This window comes from Acartia tonsa, chromosome 15 (assembly GCF_053477335.1).
Source record: "Acartia tonsa isolate MP-2025a chromosome 15, ASM5347733v1, whole genome shotgun sequence".
Taxonomy (NCBI): Eukaryota; Metazoa; Arthropoda; class Copepoda; order Calanoida; family Acartiidae; genus Acartia; species Acartia tonsa.
Genome location: NC_137274.1, coordinates 18,885,052 through 18,905,549, shown reverse-complemented (window position 1 = coordinate 18,905,549; position 20,498 = coordinate 18,885,052). Strand labels below are relative to the sequence as shown.

Here is a 20,498-nt window from a genome sequence, read left to right as displayed (position 1 = left end):
TAATTTTTGTTATCAATGTTGTGCCAAAGTGCCTCAGTAAAATGACCCTCAGAACAGGAGGAAACTGGTAGTGGATGTATCATTTATTAAATAATACATAGATATCCAATTAAGAATATTTTGATTGTGTAATTGTAAAACAATAAAATATGTAAAGTCTAAATATTTTTTACAGTTCTTTATTGATATTACAATTATAAATGATGACAATAGGAGCTCCTTTTAATCCACAAACAATAAAATATGTATAGTCTAAATATTTTTAACAGTTTTTCATTGATTTTATAATTACCAAAGAAGACCATTAGAGCCCCATTAAATCCACAAGCAATCAATTGGGCTATGAGGTGAAAGAGCATGCATTGATGTTTCCATTTGGCCATCATAAGTAGGTAGATTAGTAATTATACAATTCATTCATACCTCTTCTCAATGCAAATAAAAGGCTTCAGTATGGAAAAAAAGCATGAGGCACTCTAAAATCAGAAAAACAAATCATGTAAATAAGTGCCCTTTTAAATCTTCATGCCACCTATTGCTTTTAAAGGCACAATTGCCTTCTTGTAAGGTTCCATAAAATCATCATTTTAAGGGGAATTTGAAATCTAATTACTATTTGGTATTGTGTGAGGGTCTACAAGTGTACACAAAAAGGGCAGGGGGAATGAAATATTTTCCCCTCATCAAAGATTATTTATATATATATAGATGTTTAGATTAAAAAGAAATAAATAAATTTGAAAAATATTTCTAGAGCCATTTCTTTTATTGTGATAGTAGTTTGATTTTTTTACATTCATACAGTTACTTTAAAAAGCATCATTCATCACTTCTCTGGTCTCTCTGGTCTGATCATACATAAATGTTCTGCTATTAAATTACCCAAGGATTGAGAAGATGATTCTATATATGTACCACTAAGAGGGACCCTTCAACATTGCCTATTAATCCTTTCAAACATGATACTATCTTGTAAAGAAATACTTTTACAATTGCTATTTTTATTTTATAGTGGGCTCTATTTGTCTATTCTATGATGATATGGGGGTGACTCCAAATAGGGGAAGGCAGTTCAATATTTACAGTACAAAGGTTTATTTTGTACAGCCTTCCCTTGTTCAAAGGCAGCCCCAAAACATCATAGACTATACAAATAGAGCCCAGTATGAAATAAAATAGCTATTTAAAAAAATAATGATTTTGTAAAATAGGACATTGATACAGAAAAAATTTTAGTTAGAAAATATACTTATTGCAATGCCACATAAATATAACTTATAGGAAATAATGCCTTTCCTGTATCAATGTTCTATTTAACATATTTATTATTATGACAATAAAAATTTGTTAAGTTCTGCATAATTTACTCAGATGAGGTAATTTATGTACTGCCTTACCCTTTTTAAAGGCACCCCCAAATCATCATACATATATAAATAATCTTTGATGAAGGAAAAATATTTAATTCCCCCTGCCCTTTTTTTTGTATAGTCTATGATGTTTTAGGGCTGCCTTTGAACAAGGGAAGGCTGTACAAAATAAACCTTTGTACTGTAAATATTGAACTGCCTTCCCCTATTTGGAGTCACCCCCAAATCATCATAGAATAGACAAGTAGAGCCCTCTATACAATAAAAATAGCAATTGTAAAAGTATTTCTTTACAAGATAGTAACATGTTTGAAAGGATTAATAGGCAATGTTGGAGGGTCCCTCTTAATGGCACATATATAGAATCATCTTCTCAATCCTTGGGTAATTTAATAGCAGAACATTTATGTATGATCAGACCAGAGAGACCAGAGAAGTGATGAATGATGCTTTCTAAAGCAACTGTATGAATGTAAATAAATCAAACTACTATCACAATAACAGAAATGGCTCTAGAAATATTTTTCAAATTTATTTATTCCTTTTAATCTAAACATCTATATATATATAAATAATCTTTGATGAGGGGAAAATATTTCATTCCCCCTGCCCTTTTTGTGTACACTTGTAGACCCTCACACGACACCAAATAGTAATTAGATTTCCAATTCCCCATAAAATGATGATTATATGGAACCTTACAAGAAGGCAATTGTGCCTTTAAAAGCAATAGGTGGCATGAAGATTTAAAAGGGCACTTATTTACATGATTTGTTTCTTCTGATTTCAGAGTGCCTCATGCTTTTTTTCCATACTGAAGCCTTTTATTTGCATTGAGAAGAGGTATGAATGAATTGTATAAGGGGGGGGGAAGTTTTGCCACTTTCGCTTACTCCGTGAGTATTGGGCTAGGTATTAAAGTTAGACTATAGGTTATTTGGGATAAAAGTTTACTTTTGGGTAGTAGCTCACGTATTTTTAATCATTTTTTGGATAACCCCACCCCCTAGCCCCCCGGGGCTCAAAAACCCCCTAAAAATGAACCTAACCTTAATTTTCTCAGGAAACATTTGACAAATAGAGATGATTTTTTAAACTTAAGCTTTTATGCGTGTAAACTAACTTCTAGTTTAGAAGTCATCCCCCTGCCGCCAACCCCTAGCCCTCCGGGGCTCCAAAAAACCCTAAAAATGAACCTAACCTTAATTTTCTCAGGAACCATTTGACCAATAGACATGATTTTTTAAACTTAAGCTTTTATGCGTGTAAACTAACTTCTAGTTTAGAAGTCATCCCCCTGCCGCCAACCCCTAGCCCTCCGGGGCTCCAAAAACCCTAAAAATGAACCTAACCTTAATTTTCTCAGGAACCATTTGATCAATAGACATGATTTTTTAAACTTAAGCTTTTATGGTTATAAACTAACTTCTAGTTTAGAAGTCACCCCCCTGCCGCAAACCCCTAGCCCTCCGGGGCTCCAAAAAACCCTAAATATGAACCTAACCTTAATTTTCTCAGGAACCATTTGACCAATAGAGATGATTTCTTAAACTTAAGCTTTTATGGTTATAAACTAACTTTAAGTTTAGAAGTCAACCCCCCTTGTGCCAACCCCTAGCCCCCGGGGCTAAAAAAACCCCTAAAAATGAACCTAATCTTAATTAAAATTTCTCATTTGAAGAGTTAGATTTACATTTATTAAACCAAATATGCTTCTTTTTGGATGTTATTGACATATTTGCTGAAAAAAATAGAATCTGCCTCCAGGTTCAGGTGCTGCAGGCCTCCAGGTCCACTCTGGAGACAGGAAAAATTAAAATTTTTTATTTGGAGAGTTAGAGGTACACTTATTAAACAAAATATGCTTCTTTTTGGATGTTATTGACATATCTGCTGAAAAAATGAGAATCGGCCTCCAGGTTCAGGTACTGCAGGCCTCCAGGTCCACTCTGGAGACAGGTAAAAATTAATATTTCTTATTTGAAGAGTTAGAGGTACACTTATTAAACCAAATATGCTTCTTTTTGGATGTTATTGACATATTTGCAGAAAAAAATAGAATCAGCCTCCAGGTTCAGGTGCCGCAGTCCTCCAGGTCTACTCTGGAGACAGGTAAAAATTAAAATTTCTTATTTGAAGAGTTAGAGGTACACTTATAAAAACCAAATATGCATCCTTTTGGATGTTATTGACATATCTGCTAAAAAAATGAGAATCGGCCTCCAGGTTCAGGTACTGCAGGCCTCCAGGTCCACTCTGGAGACAGGTAAAAATTAAAATTTCTTATTTGAAGAGTTAGAGGTCAACTTATGAAACAAAATATGCCTCTTTTAGGTTACTATCAACAAACCTAAAGAAGATAATAAATTCGGCCTTCAGGTCCACTCTGGACAGGTAAAAATTGAAATTTCTTATTTGAAGAGTTAGAGGTCAACTTATAAAACAGAATATGGATCTTTTGGCTGTTATTACTATTTCTGGAGAAAAATATTAAATTGGCTCCAAGTTCAGATATTCACCTGGCCAGCTGCAACCAGCGGTCACCAAGACGCAGGTAAAAGTGTCCATATCAAAAAGTATCAATGAATATGATACCTAACATGTCTAAAAAAATAGCGAAAATATCTGAAAATACCCCCAAAAAGCCATCTGGAAGCCTGCAGTACCTGGAGGCCGATTTTATTTTTTTCTTTAAATATGGTAATATTATCCAACAAGATGCTTATTTTCTTGTGAATTGACCTCTAACTCTTAAATTAAGAATTTAAATTTTTTCATGTCTAGAGTTGAACTGGAGGCCTGCAGCACCTGAACTTGGAGGCCGATTTAAATTTTATCTTCAAGTATGTTATTAACATCAAAAACAATGCATAGATTGTTTTATAAGTTAACCTTTAACTCTCCAAATAAGAAATTTTATTTTTACCTATCCAGTGTCCACCTGGAGGCCTGTAGGACCCGAACCTGAAAGCCGATTTCAATTTTTCAGCAGATATGTCAATAACATCCAAAAAGAAGCATATTTGGTAAAATAAGTGTGCCTCTAACTCTTCAAAAAAGAAATTTTAATTTTTACCTGTCTCCAGAGTGGACCTGGAGGCCTGCAGCATCTGAACCTGGAGGCCGATTCTAATTTTTCAGCAGATATGTCTATAACATCCAAAAAGATGCATATTTGGTTTAACAAGTGTACCTCTAACTCTTCAAATAAGAAGTTTTAATTTTTACCTGTCTCCAGAGTGGACCTGGAGGACTGCAGCACCTGAACCTATAGGCCAATTCTTATTTTTTCAGCAGATAAGTCAATAACATCCAAAAAGTTGCATATTTTGTTTAATAAGTGTACCTCTAACTCTTCAAATAAGAAATTTTAATTTTACCTGTCTCCAGAGTCAACCTGGAGGCCTGCAGCACCTGAACCTGGAGGCCGATTCTAATTTTTTCAGCAAATATGTCAATAACATCCAAAAATAAGCATATTTGGTTTAATAAGTGTACATCTAACTCTTCAAATAAGAAATTTTAATTAAGGTTAGGTTCATTTTTAGGGTTTTTTTTAGCCCCGGGGGGCTAGAGGTTGGCGGCAGGGGGGACTTCTAAACTTAAAGTTAGTTTATAAGCATAAAAGCCTAAGTTTAAGAAATCATCTCTATTAGTCAAGTGGTTCCTGAGAAAATTAAGGTTAGGTTCATTTTTAGGGTTTTTGGAGCCCCGAAGGGCTAGGGGTTGGCGGCAGGGGGGTGACTTCTAAACTAAAAGTTAGTTTATAAGCATAAAAGCTTAAGTTTAAAAAATCATCTCTATTGGTCAAATGTTTCCTGAGAAAATTAAGGTTAGGTTCATTTTTAGGGTTTTTTTTGAGCCCCGGAGGGCTAGGGGTTGGCAGCAGGGGGGTGACTTCTAAACTAGAAGTTAGTTTATAACCATAAAAGCTTAAGTTTTAAAAATCATGTCTATTGGTCAAATGTTTCCTGAGAAAATTAAGGTTAGGTTCATTTTTAGGGTTTTTTTTGAGCCCCGGAGGGCTAGGGGTTGGCAGCAGGGGGGTGACTTCTAAACTAGAAGTTAGTTTATAACCATAAAAGCTTAAGTTTTAAAAATCATGTCTATTGGTCAAATGTTTCCTGAGAAAATTAAGGTTAGGTTCATTTTTAGGGTTTTTTTGAGCCCCGGAGGGCTAGGGGTTGGCGGCAGGGGGGTGACTTCTAAACTAAAAGTTAGTTTATAAGCATAAAAGCTTAAGTTTAAAAAATCATCTCTATTGGTCAAATGTTTCCTGAGAAAATTAAGGTTAGGTTCATTTTTAGGGTTTTTTTGGAGCCCCGGAGGGCTAGGGGTTGGCGGCAGGGGGGTGACTTCTAAACTAAAAGTTAGTTTATATGCATAAAAGCTTAAGTTTAAAAAATCATCTCTATTGGTCAAATTGTTCCTGAGAAAATTAAGGTTAGGTTCATTTTAGGGGGTTTTTGAGCCCCGGGGGGCTAGGGGTTGGGGTTATCCAAAAAATTATTAAAAATACGTGAGCTACTACCCAAAAGTAAACCTTTATCCCAAATAACCTATAGTCTAACTCAAATACCTAGCCCAATAATCACGGAGTAAGCGAAAGTGGCAAAACTTCCCCCCCCTTACTAATCTACCTACTTATGATGGCCAAATGGGAACATCAATGCATGCTCTTTTACCTCATAACCCAATTGATTGCTTGTGGATTTTATGGGGCTCTAATGGTCTCTTTTGGTAATTATAAAATCAATGAAAAACTGTTAAAAATATTTAGACTATACATATTTTATTGTTTGTGGATTTAAAGGAGCTCCTATTGCCATCATTTATAATTGTAATATCAATAAAGAACTGTAAAAAATATTTAGACTATACATATTTTATTGTTTTACAATTACACAATCAAAATATTTTTAATTGGATATCTATGTATAATTTAGTAAATGATACATCCATTACCAATTTCCTCCTGTTCTGAGGGTCATTTTATTGAGGCACTTTGGCACAACATATATAACAAAAATTATACTGAATACAACTGTGCATAACTAATACTACATCTCTCTAAAACCATTTAAGGGCACCTAAAGTTGTGTTTCCATAATAAATTATTCCTCACTAGTTCTGATTGCCTGTCATGATAGTTGCACTAAAATAAGCTGAAAAATATCTTTTTAGACATTTGGTATAACATTTTTAAACCTTACCTGCAAGTTTTTCAGTTGTCATAAAGCAAAATTGATAACAACAGTATAAAAAGCAGATATTTATCTCTATTTTGTAAGTATGAATTTTATTAACTCCATCTGTGTTAAGAGAAATGTCAACAAATCTAAAGGTTTGTTTAGCACAGAATTGTGTCAATAAATTTTAGTTATACTGTAGCAAATTTAAAAATAGGAGTTTTAAGGCACTTTTTATATCAAATTTAGCAAAATTTTGGTCATGATTCTAAATAACTTAGTAATTCCAACTATGTATCAAATTTTTGTATCAAATGTATCCCTTGCTTCATGAACACTTTAAGCACATCCTCCTTTAATGGTCATTGTCTTATGAACAGAAGGAAATACCACCATAGATATAGAGTGGCTTGCCAGGGATCTCTAGTGATAAGACAATGGCCGATAAATTGGAAGTACATCCCCATTGATGATACACAAAATTAACCCCTGAATCGTATAACACTCATTTTTATAAACCAATCCATCATAATTCATTAAAAGTTCCCAAAGTTGTTAAGCCAACTAATAAGCAAACGTCATAAAAACTTTGAAGACTAGTGTATTAAACAGCCCATTGTCCCCTTGCGAAAGCATAGGGTAGCTTGTACCTTGATAAAAATAAGCTTATTATCACAGGACCAAGCAGAGAACCATGTAACACCCCAATGTGTAAAGGACAAACAGACAGACAAAAGTAACTTTTTGCTTGTTTTCTGTAAAGTTTGGTGTCAAAGAGTTCTTAATTATGACCAAACGTATACTGACAGAAATTACTGTTTTGGAGGTCCCATGGCCCGGGGGGGGGGGAGGGTCATATTTACCTAGTTTCTCCCTCATCCACAGCCTCCCAGCTGACTTCACTAGTGCACACTGACTCCACAGTTCCAGACCTGTAATAAACAAAATATTAGGAACTAATATGCAACCTTGGGGAACACCACAAACTATTCTGATCCTGACTCCACAGTTCCAGACCTGTAATAAACAAAATCTTAGGAACTAATAAGCAACCTTGGGGAACTCCACAAACTATTCTTATCCTGACTCCAGAGTTCCAGACCTGTAATAAACAGAATCTTAGGAACTAATATGCAACCTTGAGGCACTATCTGTCTGTCTGTGTACTATATGTACATTATAAATGTTCTTATTTTAGATGACCAGAGGCACACCCATGAGAAGCAAAGCAAGCCTACATAAACTAATTTCATTCCTGAGCATACCCCCCCTAAATTTTTCTCAATTACTGAAAGTCTTGTACTTTCAGATAATAAATAATGTCAGATTCCTAAAGCTCAGGATTGGAACAGTTTTTTCACCTCCTCTATTACCACTCTACTATTACCCCACTATTACTCAATTAATCAGCATTTTCTTATTATCATTAAGAACCTAACAATGGTAATATGTCGTGATTCTGCCTTATAAGAGCTAAAGAACTGTCAGTCATTTTCTCTTTCTAATGAGGTGAGACATTATCAGGAAATATACATCCCTGACAGTGAAAAAACTGACCTACGGTAGAGAACATACTACCTATAGTTAGTTATAAAGTCTTTCAGGAACCCTTGAAAGACACCTATAACTGAATGTTGACATGAACAGCATTAGGTTATAGTAAATTTTATAGTTGTTTTACAAGCATTACCTCAGGAGTTTAAAAACAGATCAAGATTCTAAATTTGCTGTATACAGCTATAATCAAATGAGGGAGGTCTGGACTACTAAACAGTCAGAACAATCTCAACAAGCAAGCACAGACACCCGTGCTCGCAAGCGATCTGTTAATAAACAACTAGAGTTTAGCAGATGTAAGTTAAGACGAGGAGTTCCGGTAAATAAGAACTCCCGACCTATCAGACGGACATTGTCTGAATCTGAAATGTTTGCAGGTGAACCAAGCCAGCTCACTGATATTGTTTTTCATGACTGTGAAGATACTGAATCTGGACCAGTAATTAGGTCCCGTAAGCGTACTTTACACCCACCTTTGGACTTTTCTAGAGTAAAACTTAAGAGAAGTGTATCTTTAGACAGTGTCAGACCCAAAGACACTAATCTGGTTTATACTGATAACCAGGAACTAGTACCAGAACAACCATTAAGTGCTAGTAAACCATTTGGATCACAGCTCCAAGTTGAGTCTGATAATCCTGATCATCTGTCTGGGATTGAAGATAGAGAGGATCTTGATTGGGATCCTTTTTCCCCTAATCTTACTTATAGTAATATACAGTCTATTGTTGACTCTGTTTTTGAGGATGCATTAGACATAACTGAGAGAGGTCAAGACGATAACCTCCCTGGAAGCTTACCCAGTGCCTCCACTAGTACACACAATATTTCTGTAGGATCCTTGAGTAACTTATCCACAATGGCTCAAAAAGATCCTAGGGAATTAATGCTAGAGTGCGATAATGCTCACACTCTAGATGAAGACTGCAAAATATATATTGCAGATTTGTTTAGTCGGACCCATGACTTTTTGAATAGCCAGAGCAAAGAAATAGACCTTGCTGTTAGAAGGTTGGGTGACAACCTTAATTACTTCAGGAGATACCCAACTCCTGAGTTTACACCTCAGGATATGGAGGCAGGTAAGGCATTACGAAAACGGCTAATGGAAAAGAGCCTTGCAATCCAGGCTCACTTGAGCAAATCTGCCAACTCAGAGAAAACTTCTGAGGATTTGGCTTCTGGAATTGAACAAATGGAAATTCCTAGACCTGCAGTAAATGGCCAACAATCTGCAGGTAGTAGCAATGACAATGATCAGAATGGTAATAAGCAAGGACTTCCATCAACCTTGCTTTCTACTGGTCTTAGTCAGCTACCTATGGCAACCAGAACTACGGACTGCCAAAACAATAGTTTGACTCTAGCAATTAAAAAGGCAAGAGTCCATCAAAAACGAGATCCTGTTTTAGTTGAACTAGCAGATCTTGGTGATTCATTTTCTGAGTTAATTGCTGTGGACTGTAATCAACTTGGTAAATTCAACAAAGCTCACAGCAGATTCAAGGAACTTCTTGAAAAGAGCCAAAGGGCCTTGAAGAAGGCTCGTGACTTGTGTGATGATGCAATGTCATGCGAGCTTGCTGAGGATGCTCATAACCTCAATGAAGCTATTACTGAGCTTGAAAGCATGATATATGAATGTGAGGGCCATGTTGATAATCAAAAAGAAAAACATGGATTCTCACATGGTAATATGCCCTCCAAAGATAAGATGGCAACTTTACCATTGCCAACCTTTTCAGGAGGTAAAGAAGATGAACTAAACTTCTACACCTTCAGGGAGAAATTTGATACATACATTGATTCACTCCCCTCCCTAGCAAATTGTGAAATTTTGTCCATCCTTAAAGAGAAATGTCTTAAAGGTATTGCAGCCAAAATGGTGTCCTCTGAGGAAACCACTACAGCTGTAATGGATAAGCTTGCTTCTTTCTATGGCAGTAAGGACCTAATTCTTGCCAGAAAGAAAAAGCAAATACTAGAACTTGGATGCTGCCCAACCTCTGGCTGGTTGAGGTGCGATCCCAACTTGGATCAATCCAAACCTTTGCTGTTAAATACCAAGCTGAAAACTTGCTCTATTATAAGCTGGATCTTGCTAATGCTGTATCAGGACTTTTGATTAAAGAGCATTTCAAAGAGATCACAAGAACTTTTAGAGCTCAGGTTAGCATGGGATGCTCTGATGGCGAATTATGCTATAATGCTTTATTGCGCTATTTAGATGAAGAAATTCATCAAATATCTTACTGGCTTGCACACAGCGAAAGTAGATCTGTGTTGCAATCAGCCCAACCCCAAATTCAATCTAATAATGGAATTAGGGGGGCCAGGAACAAACCTAAGGCCCAAGGTGCTACATATGTTTCTTCAGAAACATCTGCAAGAAAGCAACAAAAGAAGTATATCGCTTTAGCAATCCAAAAGAGTACAAAAATAATTCCTTAGTTAAGAAAGGGATATTGCTGTACTCAGGAAGAATTTTGGAAGGACAAGCCATCAATGATATTGAAAAGATCATGTCTGACATAAGACCACTTAGTTTTGTCAGACCAATCATTGATAGGTTTTCACCAGTGGCATACAGTATCATGTTATATGCTCACAATGAACTTGTTCACCACAGAAACACAAATGCTACCTTGAATGAGTCTCGGAATATTGCCTTTATATTAGGAGGCAGAGACTTGGCAAAGGAAGTAAGAGCAGCTTGTGTGCATTGCCGCAGGTACAAAGCTCGACTTCTTGAAGCTGAAATGGCCCCAGTCCATGAAAATCGACTGACCATAGCACCACCTTTTTACTTTGCACAGGTGGATCTTATGGGCCCATTTACAGCAATCTGTGAACACAATCACAGATCATCAGTCAAGGTATGGGGCATGGTAGCTAGAGATCCATCATCTGGCGCTATAGCTGCCCATGTAATGACTAAATATAGTACTGAAGCCTTTCTACAAGCCTTCATGCGATTGACACATCGCTATGGAGTACCTGCTAAAGTTTTTTCTGACCTAGGATCCCAATTGGTCAAAGCAGGTAAAGATACTAAATTGTCTTATGCTGACATCACTCGCACCCTAAATGGTAAATTTGATGTCACTTTTGACCACGCAGTAAGTCCTACTGCTACCCCTAACTTTCAAGGTTGTGTTGAAAGAAATATAAAAGAGATTAAAAATATCTTTCACCAAACCTATAGTGGTTTAAAATTGGATGTTGTCTCATATGAAACAGCATTTAGTTATTGTGCAAATGAGCTCAACAACATACCTCTATGCCTTTCATCTAAAACAGATGATTTAGGACATGTTGACCTAATAAGTCCTAACAGACTTATAATGGGACGCAACAACCGTAGAGCCCCCACTGGGCCAGCATCACTAGCCCAACCAGGTAGACTGTTAAAACAGATCCAGTTAATGACAGAATCCTGGTGGAAAGTCTGGCGAACAGAACATATAATGAACTATGTTCCTAGACCTTCCAGGTTCAACAGAACAACAGTTCAACCAGAAGAAGGTGATATATCAGGAAGAACTAAGTTCTGATCATATTTGGCGAATTGGACATGTAACTGAATGTATAGTGTCTAAAGACAACATTGTTCGCACTGTCCGCATCCAGTATAGAACAGACTGGAAAAATAAGTTCTGTGAAACTACTAGAGGAACTAGGAGTATTGCCAAACTATTTGCTGAAGATGAGATCCCTTTCATTGATCAGCTAAATGAGAGTAGCCTTCATGCTAATGCTCTCTATTTCAACTATCTGAAGACCAATCAGAAAGTTCATGATCTTAGAGACAATGAAGCTTACCCACTCATTCTACCCTCACCATGGGAAGAAGATTAATTATGTGTGTATAATCATGTACATAACCTTTAAAATATAAAAACAAAGCAAAAAAAAAAATATATCAAAATACTAAAAAAAAACCAATATTTAACATTGTATTATTATATGTTTATTAATTGTGATAAAATATTATCAAATAAAAAGTTAAAAATACATTTATTATTATTTGTTATATTTCAGCTTGCAATCATGGGAGTACCTACTGGTCATTTCTCCCGCCCCCCCAGTGTACTATATGTACATTATAAATGTTCTTATTTTAGATGACCAGAGGCACACCCATGAGAAGCAAAGCAAGCCTACATAAACTAATTTCATTCCTGAGCATACCCCCCCTAAATTTTTCTCAATTACTGAAAGTCTTGTACTTTCAGATAATAAATAATGTCAGATTCCTAAAGCTCAGGATTGGAACAGTTTTTTCACCTCCTCTATTACCACTCTACTATTACCCCACTATTACTCAATTAATCAGCATTTTCTTATTATCATTAAGAACCTAACAATGGTAATATGTCGTGATTCTGCCTTATAAGAGCTTAAGAACTGTCAGTCATTTTCTCTTCCTAATGAGGTGAGACATTATCAGGAAATAAACATCCCTGACAGTCTGTCTCTCTGCATTTCTATCTGTCAATATTTCTATATGTTTGTCTATCTGATATTTCTATCAGTCTGTCTGTAAGTCTATATGTTTGTCTATCAGTTTGTCTATCACATCTGTCCGTATGTATGTATATCTGTCTGTCTATCTGAATTCTTATCAGTCTATCTGTCTAGCTGTCTGTCTGTAACGCCCTTATCTAGATTCTATATGTTCCTCTTGTTGTGAATCCGAGGGCTGTAGCATCAACTCTGTATCTGTATGTATGTCTATCTGTCTGTCCTTCTGTCTGTCCATCTGTCTGTCTTTCTGTATGTATGTATGTCCATCTATCTGTCTGTCTGTAGCGCTCTTATCTTGATTCTAAATGTTCCTCTTGTTTTGAATCTGAAGGCTGTAGCATTAAATCTGTATCTGTATGTATGTCTAATTGTCTGTCCATCTGTCTGTAACGCCCTTACCTAGATTCTACATGTTCCTCTTGTTGTGAATCTGAAAGCTGTAGCATCAACTCTGTATCTGTATGTATGTCTATCTGTCTATCTGTCTGTATGTCTATCTGTCTGTCTATAACGCTCTTACCTAGATTCTATATGTTCCTCTTGTTACGAATCCGAGGGCTGTAGCATTAACTCTGTATCTGTATGTACGTCTATCTATCTGTCTGTTTGTAGCGCTCTTACCTAGATTCTATGTGTTCCTCTTGTTGTGAATTTGAGGGCTGTAGAATCAACTCTGTATCTGTATGTATTTCTATCTGTCTGTATGTATGTCAATATGTCTGTCTGTATTTCTATCTGTCTGTCCATCTATCTGTCTGTCCATCTATCTGTCTGTAACACTCTTATCTAGATTCTAAATGTTCCTCTTGTTGTAAATCTGAGGGCTGTAGCATCAACTCTTTATCTGTACGTATGTCTATCTGTCTGTATGTATGTCTATCTGTCTGTAACGCTCTTACCTAGATTCTATATGTTCCTCTTGTTGTGAATCTGAAAGCTGTAGCATCAACTCTGTATCTGTATGTATGTCTATCTGTCTGTATGTCTGTCTGTCTATCTGTAACGCCCTTACCTAGATTCTATATGTTCCTCCTGTTGTGAATCCAAGGGCTGTAGCATAAACTCTGTATCTGTATGTATGTCTATCTGTCTATCTGTCTGTATGTCTGTCTTTCTATCTGTAACGCTCTTACCTAGATTCTATATGTTCCTCCTGTTGTGAATCCGAGGGCTGTAGCATCAACTCTCCCCCTCCTCCCTGGGTCACAGCCATTCTGCAACAATTTAGATAGATAAAGGGTGTGCAAAAAATGCGGACATTTTTAAAAATTATAATTGCGCGGCTTGTGTTAATAAAAGAAAATACTACGCATACCGATAGAACCGCTATGGACTTTATTTAGTGGAAAGACAGGAACAGTTCCTGTGCTACGTATAGTTAGGGAGCTACTTGATAAAATATCCTAACTGAGATAAAACTTAACTTGCGAGTAAATTTTGGGACATTTTACCCCCTAGCTCCTGAATTATTTGTAGCACAGGAACTTCATAGTTCATTGCGGTTCTAACGGTATGCGTAACACTTTTCTACTACAAACACAAGCCGCGCAATTTGAATTTTAAAAATGTCAATTATTGAATTTGATAAAATAAAATAAATAAATAAAATATTTTGCTTTTATTTGATTGAAGTTATATAAAAGTAGAAGGATGTGTGTCTATTTGTTAAGTAATAATAGTTTTTCGGTTTATTATATGGAAATAGACCGTTGCCAAATTATAATATTACTTTAAAAAATCATTTTTAGCTAATCTGGAGCCGGAGCCGTTTTTAACGAAAAATACGGCTCCGGCTCCAGCTCCACCAAAAATGTTGCTTCTACCGGCTCCCGGCTCCGAAACGCTGTTATAAACTATAGGACGATTATTCCACCTACCTCATAATGTGCATGTCTCTTTTCAGCTTGGATACTTGGGCCTCGTGATGGGAGAATATTTCTACCAATCTTCTTTGCACCTGGGAATAATTAGTGGTTGAAACGTTTGGACACTCAACAAATGAACCAACCAAGCAAAAATAAAGCCCCCAAAGTTGTTAAGCCGACGAATAAGAAAACATTATTATAAAACTTTGAGGACTAGTGTAATAAACAGACAAATGTGCCTTCCCTTCCTGGATCTACTCAGTACTCACAGAGAGGGAGGGGACATCGGACTGTTTAGAAAAATTTCGAGACCAAGAAAATTGCATTTCATATATTTTCATACCTAATAAAAAAATCTTCCAATTTTTTTTTATAAATCTTCAAAATTTAAAAATTAAGATCTACTGTGACGATAAAAAAGATGTATAAAATCATTAGGTAAATAATTTTATTTCATTAAATTTGATCTTTAGACAGGGGTTCGAACTCGATAAAACCTTGCATTTTAAAATCAAAATATAACTAAAGTATGTGTAAAATAAGAATGTAAATTATCAAATTTCAAATAATAAAGGGAAATATTTATCATAATCGCTTCGAAACCGATTAATATCCGGTAGATTAGAACCGGTTCTCAGCCATACTGAAATATTATGTATAGAATCGTATTAGATCAAGTTTTCTACGAATATAAAAGTGTACAATCATAGGATCAAAACAAGTTTTTTTTAAAGCACCTGCCTTCAGCATTTCTGTGCTAAGAAAACTGGTTTTAATCTTATAATTGTATCCGCGGAAAGGTGTTTATAATACGATAATAACTATTACCTTGTCATATTTAGTAGGGAGGCCGTCTGAATCAAGTAAAGTATAGAGAAGATCCGCACCTAATCCATCACCTAAATATAAATCCGCTGGATTAGAACCGGTTCTCAGCCATACTATCCGCATAATATCCGCGGAAAGCTGTCTATAATACAATGCTTTAAAAATATATAAACTCAGGGATTTAAAAGGATAAGACAATGGCCGATAAGTGATGTACATTCCCATTGATGTTACACAAAGTTAACCCTTCTAACGTTTGGACAATAAACTACCTAACCAATTTAAATTTAATAAAAGTCCCCTAAGTTGTTAAGCGAAAGAATAAGAAAACGTTATAATATAACTTTGGGGACTAGTGTAAAACAGCCCATTGTCCCAGAAAGAGATAGGGGACAATGGGCTGTTTTATACACTATTCCCCAAAGTTTTATAATAACCTTTTCCTATTCGTTGACTTTACAACTTTGGGGACTTTTGCTGAATTTTGATTGGTTGTTTCATGAAGTTGATGTTCAATCGTTTCAACCACTAATTTTAATCTAAAGAATGTATGATTTTGTAAATCATCATTGGGGATGTACATCAATTTATCGGCTATTGTCTTATCCCATTAGATCCCTGCCAATATGAAAGAATATTAATTCCAGTATGGCTTCCAAACTGATTAATAACCGCTGGATTAGAACCGGTTCTTAGCAACACTAAAAAATCATGCATATCATTTTATTAACGACAATTTTTCACGAATATTAAAATAAGCCAATATACAATTTACCATTGGTCAATTACAATGTATTCTGGCCTGACAAAAAGGTTTAAAATGGACGTACGGACATTATGGTAACGATTATAGAGTTGCTACGCTTTCTAAATCGTACCTAACTACTACAAGAATCAGCATGCAAAGTTTGAAATCGATAGGACAATGCTAACATGCCTAAATTAACGAAAAAAGCTATCCGTTACGGACGGACGTACGGACGGACCGACCCTAAGTATAGAAAAGCTTCGCTTTTAAAAAGTTTAAACACTTACCCCTGGTTAGGTCCGAGGTGTCGCCCCCATTCTCGTGGGGGCACATATTGACTCCCCCCAGGGGGTTGTTCGTCTGCCAACCTAACAAAATATATATAGATATGTTACAGGGATCTTAAGGGATAAGACAATGGTCAATTAGTTTATATACATTGTACATCCCCAATGATTTTATACAAAATTATTACTTACATTTAGTCGTTAAAACGTTTGGACACTCAACTTAATGAACCTACAAGGCAAAATTCATCAATTCCCCAAAAAGTGAGCCAAAAAAATTAGTAGATTTTGTTTTTATCGTTTGGAAGATTTTTTTCATTTCAAAATTTATTTGCATAGGTAAAACATCGATTGTAAAAAAATAAATATTTCTATTTAGAATCACACAAAATGGTCATGAAATTTTATACCCCTAATACATTTGTCCCTATCTATCTATTTAACTGTCGATTTGATGGTCTAAATATCTGTTAGTTTATCTGTCTGCCTGTCTGTCTATCTGTCCATCTATCTGTCCATCTATATGTCCAACTATCTGTCCATCTATTTTACTATTCATCTCATAATTCATTATTCAGGGATCTTAAGGGATAAGACAATGGCTGATAAGTTAGTGTACATCCCCAATAATGATATGCACAAAATTACTCCTTCTGTAGATTACAGAAAAACTTTAAGGTCTAGCGTAATAAACAGCCATCTATCCCCTCCTTTCTTGATTATTACTCTATATCTATCTATCCATATATCTGTCTGTCTGTCTGTATATCTGTCTGTCTGTCTGTCTGAATATCTGTCCGTCTGTCTATCTATCTATCTATCTCCTAAAAGAAACCTGTATTATTATGACCATTAGTATGCTCCTGTGCTGGCTGCTGATTGTCAGGACATAATTCCAGCTGCTGATTATTAGTTGACACTTGACTAGATGTTGCAGCCGCGGCAGCTACTGTAGATGACGGCGAGGATACACCTGAACACAGTTCCGTTTAATATCCGCTGGATTAGAGCAGGTTCTCAGTCCTACTATCCGCATAATATCCGCGGAAAGCTGTCTATAATACGAAGTGTTTAATAACAATAAAACTCTCAGGGATCTAAAGGGATAGGACAAGGGCCAATAAATAAATCCTTGTACACAAAATTTCCCCTTCTAGAGATTACAATTAGTGGTTGAAAACTTTAGACAACCACCGATGAAAATTCAACAAAAGTTCCCAAAGATGTTGAGCCAACAAATAAGAAAAATTACCCATTTACATTCTAACGAAATAATAGGACCTAGTATGCCACCTTGTGGCACTCCACAATAGGAAATAATAGGACCTAGTATGCAACCTTGTGGCACTCCACAATAGGAAACAATAGGACCTAGTATGCCACCTTGTGGCACTCCACAATAGGAAATAATAGTACCTAGTATGCAACCTTGTGGCACTCCACAATAGGAAATAATAGGACCTAGTATGCAACCTTGTGCCACTCCACAATAGGAAATAATAGGACCTAGTATGCAACCTTGTGGCACTCCACAAAATATTCTGATTCTGAGACCTGACTTACCTGGAATATTTATGCTCTCCATAGCGGCCAGATAGAGAGGTGATGGGGAGGTGGGGGGGAGTACTGTGTTGGCTCCCCCCTCAGAAATGTCCCCGACATACACCTCCTTCCATAATAACAAATCGCGGACCTAAAACAAAACAAGGATGACTTGACAACAGTCAAAAGTAGTGAGGCACAAAAAAATTATGAAATGGACCAGAGAAAAGGGAATGTGATTATGACAAACAATTTTGGCGTTATCCTCTAATTCTAAAGTAAAATTTCCCCACAACCCACTTCTTTTTTTCTCCCCTCCTTACCCACTCCACTTCAGTTATGCATAAAAAAGAAGTTTTACTCCAACCTACTCCAACAAAATAATAAATTTTACGTCATTTTCAGTTGTAATTAATTGGCTGAATAGAAGCCCCTGGAATAGACAAACACACAGAGTGAGTTTTAGAGCAGATATTCAGTTGTCATAACGAAAGAAAAAAAAGAGAGATATGCACAAAAAATTTTAAAAAATGTTCATATCTTTTGAAGCATGGTTAACGACAGACGGACAGACAGACAGAACAATTGTACATATCATGTCATTGGAATCCTCACTAAAAATTTCAGCTGAGAAATCAACATTCACTACTTATGTTTTTTTAAGACTATCCCGCACTGATGCAACTTGACTGCTTTTTATTAGCTTAGGTAGGTCCTGCTATATATTTAAAAAAATTATTTTACAAAACCATAAAACCTCCAAAAAATCAGTAGGTTGGATTATATTAAAACTATCAAAGCATTTTCCAGTATGGCTTCGAAACCGATTGATATCCGCTGGATTAGAACCGGTTTTTTAGAAAAATAATGTAAAGCATCATATTAAAAACCATTTTCCACGAATATTAAAATGAAAATCATATAATTAAAAACAGTTTTGGTAGCCCGAGCCTTCAGCCCCTTGGGTCTGACATAACTGGTTTAAATCTTATAAATTTTCAATTTTACTATCCGCGGAAAGCTGTTTATGATTTACCTCGCATCTTGGCCACAGAATTTCTTGTTTTTGAACAAACAGAAAGTTTCTAAACTTTGCCGGGTGGGATCTGAAATATATAAAACAAGGATGACAACATACTCCGGGTGGGATCTGAAATATATAAAACAAGGATGACAACATACTCCGGGTGGGATCTGAAATATATAAAACAAGGATGACAACATACTCCGGGTGGGATCTGAAATATATAAAACAAGGATGACAACATACTCCGGGTGGGATCTGGAATATATAAAACAAGGATGACAACATACTCCGGGTGGGATCTGAAATATATAAAACAAGGATGACAACATACTCCGGGTGGGATCTGAAATATATAAAACAAGGATGACAACATACTCCGGGTGTGATCTGAAATATATAAAACAAGGATGACAACATACTCCGGGTGGGATCTGAAATATATAAAACAAGGATGACAACATACTCCGGGTGGGATCTGGAATATATAAAACAAGGATGACATCATACTCCGGGTGGGATCTGAAATATATAAAACAAGGATGACAACATACTCCAGGTGGGATCTGAAATATATAAAACAAGGATGACAACATACTCCGGGTGGGATCTGAAATATATAAAACAAGGATGACAACACACACCCCACCCGAAGGCGTGTTAGGTTAGAAAAAACCCCCCGCAGAAACGGTTCACACAGGATGTACTGGGACCTTATGGTGGTTTCAGAACATGCTTTCCCTAAATTGAGTTAGTACCTTCCCATAGTAGAAAATTTTAAAATTACTTTTGGTGATCAAATTTTACTTTAATTTTTAGACTACCTTCACCTAACCTGCTTTATTGTCTTATTTTGCCTTTCATGTTTATTATGCTAATTCGCTCACATTACAGTTGAAATGACAGATATTGGAGCTTTCTAAAAAGGTCTCTAACATTTTTCTAACTCTAATACTTTTTGAGATATCTTATTTCAAAGTATTGTTGTAAAAACATCTTTTACACAGCAAAAAGTTGAAATAAAAAATTAGTTATTTTAGAGAAAATTTCAAGTATATTCATGTGAATCTCTCTAATATTGCTCCAAATTGACCAAATTGGACAGTTAAGGTGCCTAAAACTATCTACATTCAATGGACAATCCAAATCCACACTTTTTAAGACTTTATAAGTCAACAGGAGCATGATGAAGTGAATTTTAAAAATACTAAAGGGAAAAATATTTGCTGTTTATTTAAATAAATTGAAATTTAATCGACTTTAGCAAGGATTTTAAGATAAGTTATGGTATATAAAGTTGTAACTTTGTAATGAGAAAGCCAATAAAACACAATCATATGATATTTTGAACCAATAGAAACATATCTTAAGGAAAATAGACATAATCATTGAAAATAAACAAAAAATTTGTTAGAATTTTAAGCATTTCCAAGCAGTTTACAAATGTAATCTACTAATTCTAGTAATTTTTTCTTAGAATAGTTGATTGGCCTTTTAAATTTTTTATAACCTTATGAAACAAAATTAGTTTTTGCCATCTTAAATAAGAAATCATAGTATT

General features: G+C 35.7%; 1 protein-coding gene across 5 annotated transcripts in view; it reads right to left on the bottom strand.

Moving 5' to 3' along the window:
- Positions 1-20,498, bottom strand: part of LOC145307424 (phosphatidylinositol-3,5-bisphosphate 3-phosphatase MTMR4-like) — an 85,172-nt gene that overhangs the window by 8,877 nt on the left and 55,797 nt on the right. For all 5 annotated transcript variants that reach the window (XM_080149863.1, XM_080149864.1, XM_080149866.1 and 2 more), the window contains exons 22-29: positions 18,950-19,019; positions 17,935-18,064; positions 17,207-17,344; positions 16,372-16,452; positions 15,337-15,407; positions 14,521-14,600; positions 13,777-13,857; positions 7,423-7,491 (exon numbers count right to left, since the gene is read on the bottom strand). In XM_080149863.1, coding sequence (XP_080005989.1) covers positions 7,423-7,491; positions 13,777-13,857; positions 14,521-14,600; positions 15,337-15,407; positions 16,372-16,452; positions 17,207-17,344; positions 17,935-18,064; positions 18,950-19,019 — 720 coding nt within the window. The remainder of the gene's footprint in view (positions 1-7,422; positions 7,492-13,776; positions 13,858-14,520; positions 14,601-15,336; positions 15,408-16,371; positions 16,453-17,206; positions 17,345-17,934; positions 18,065-18,949; positions 19,020-20,498) is intronic.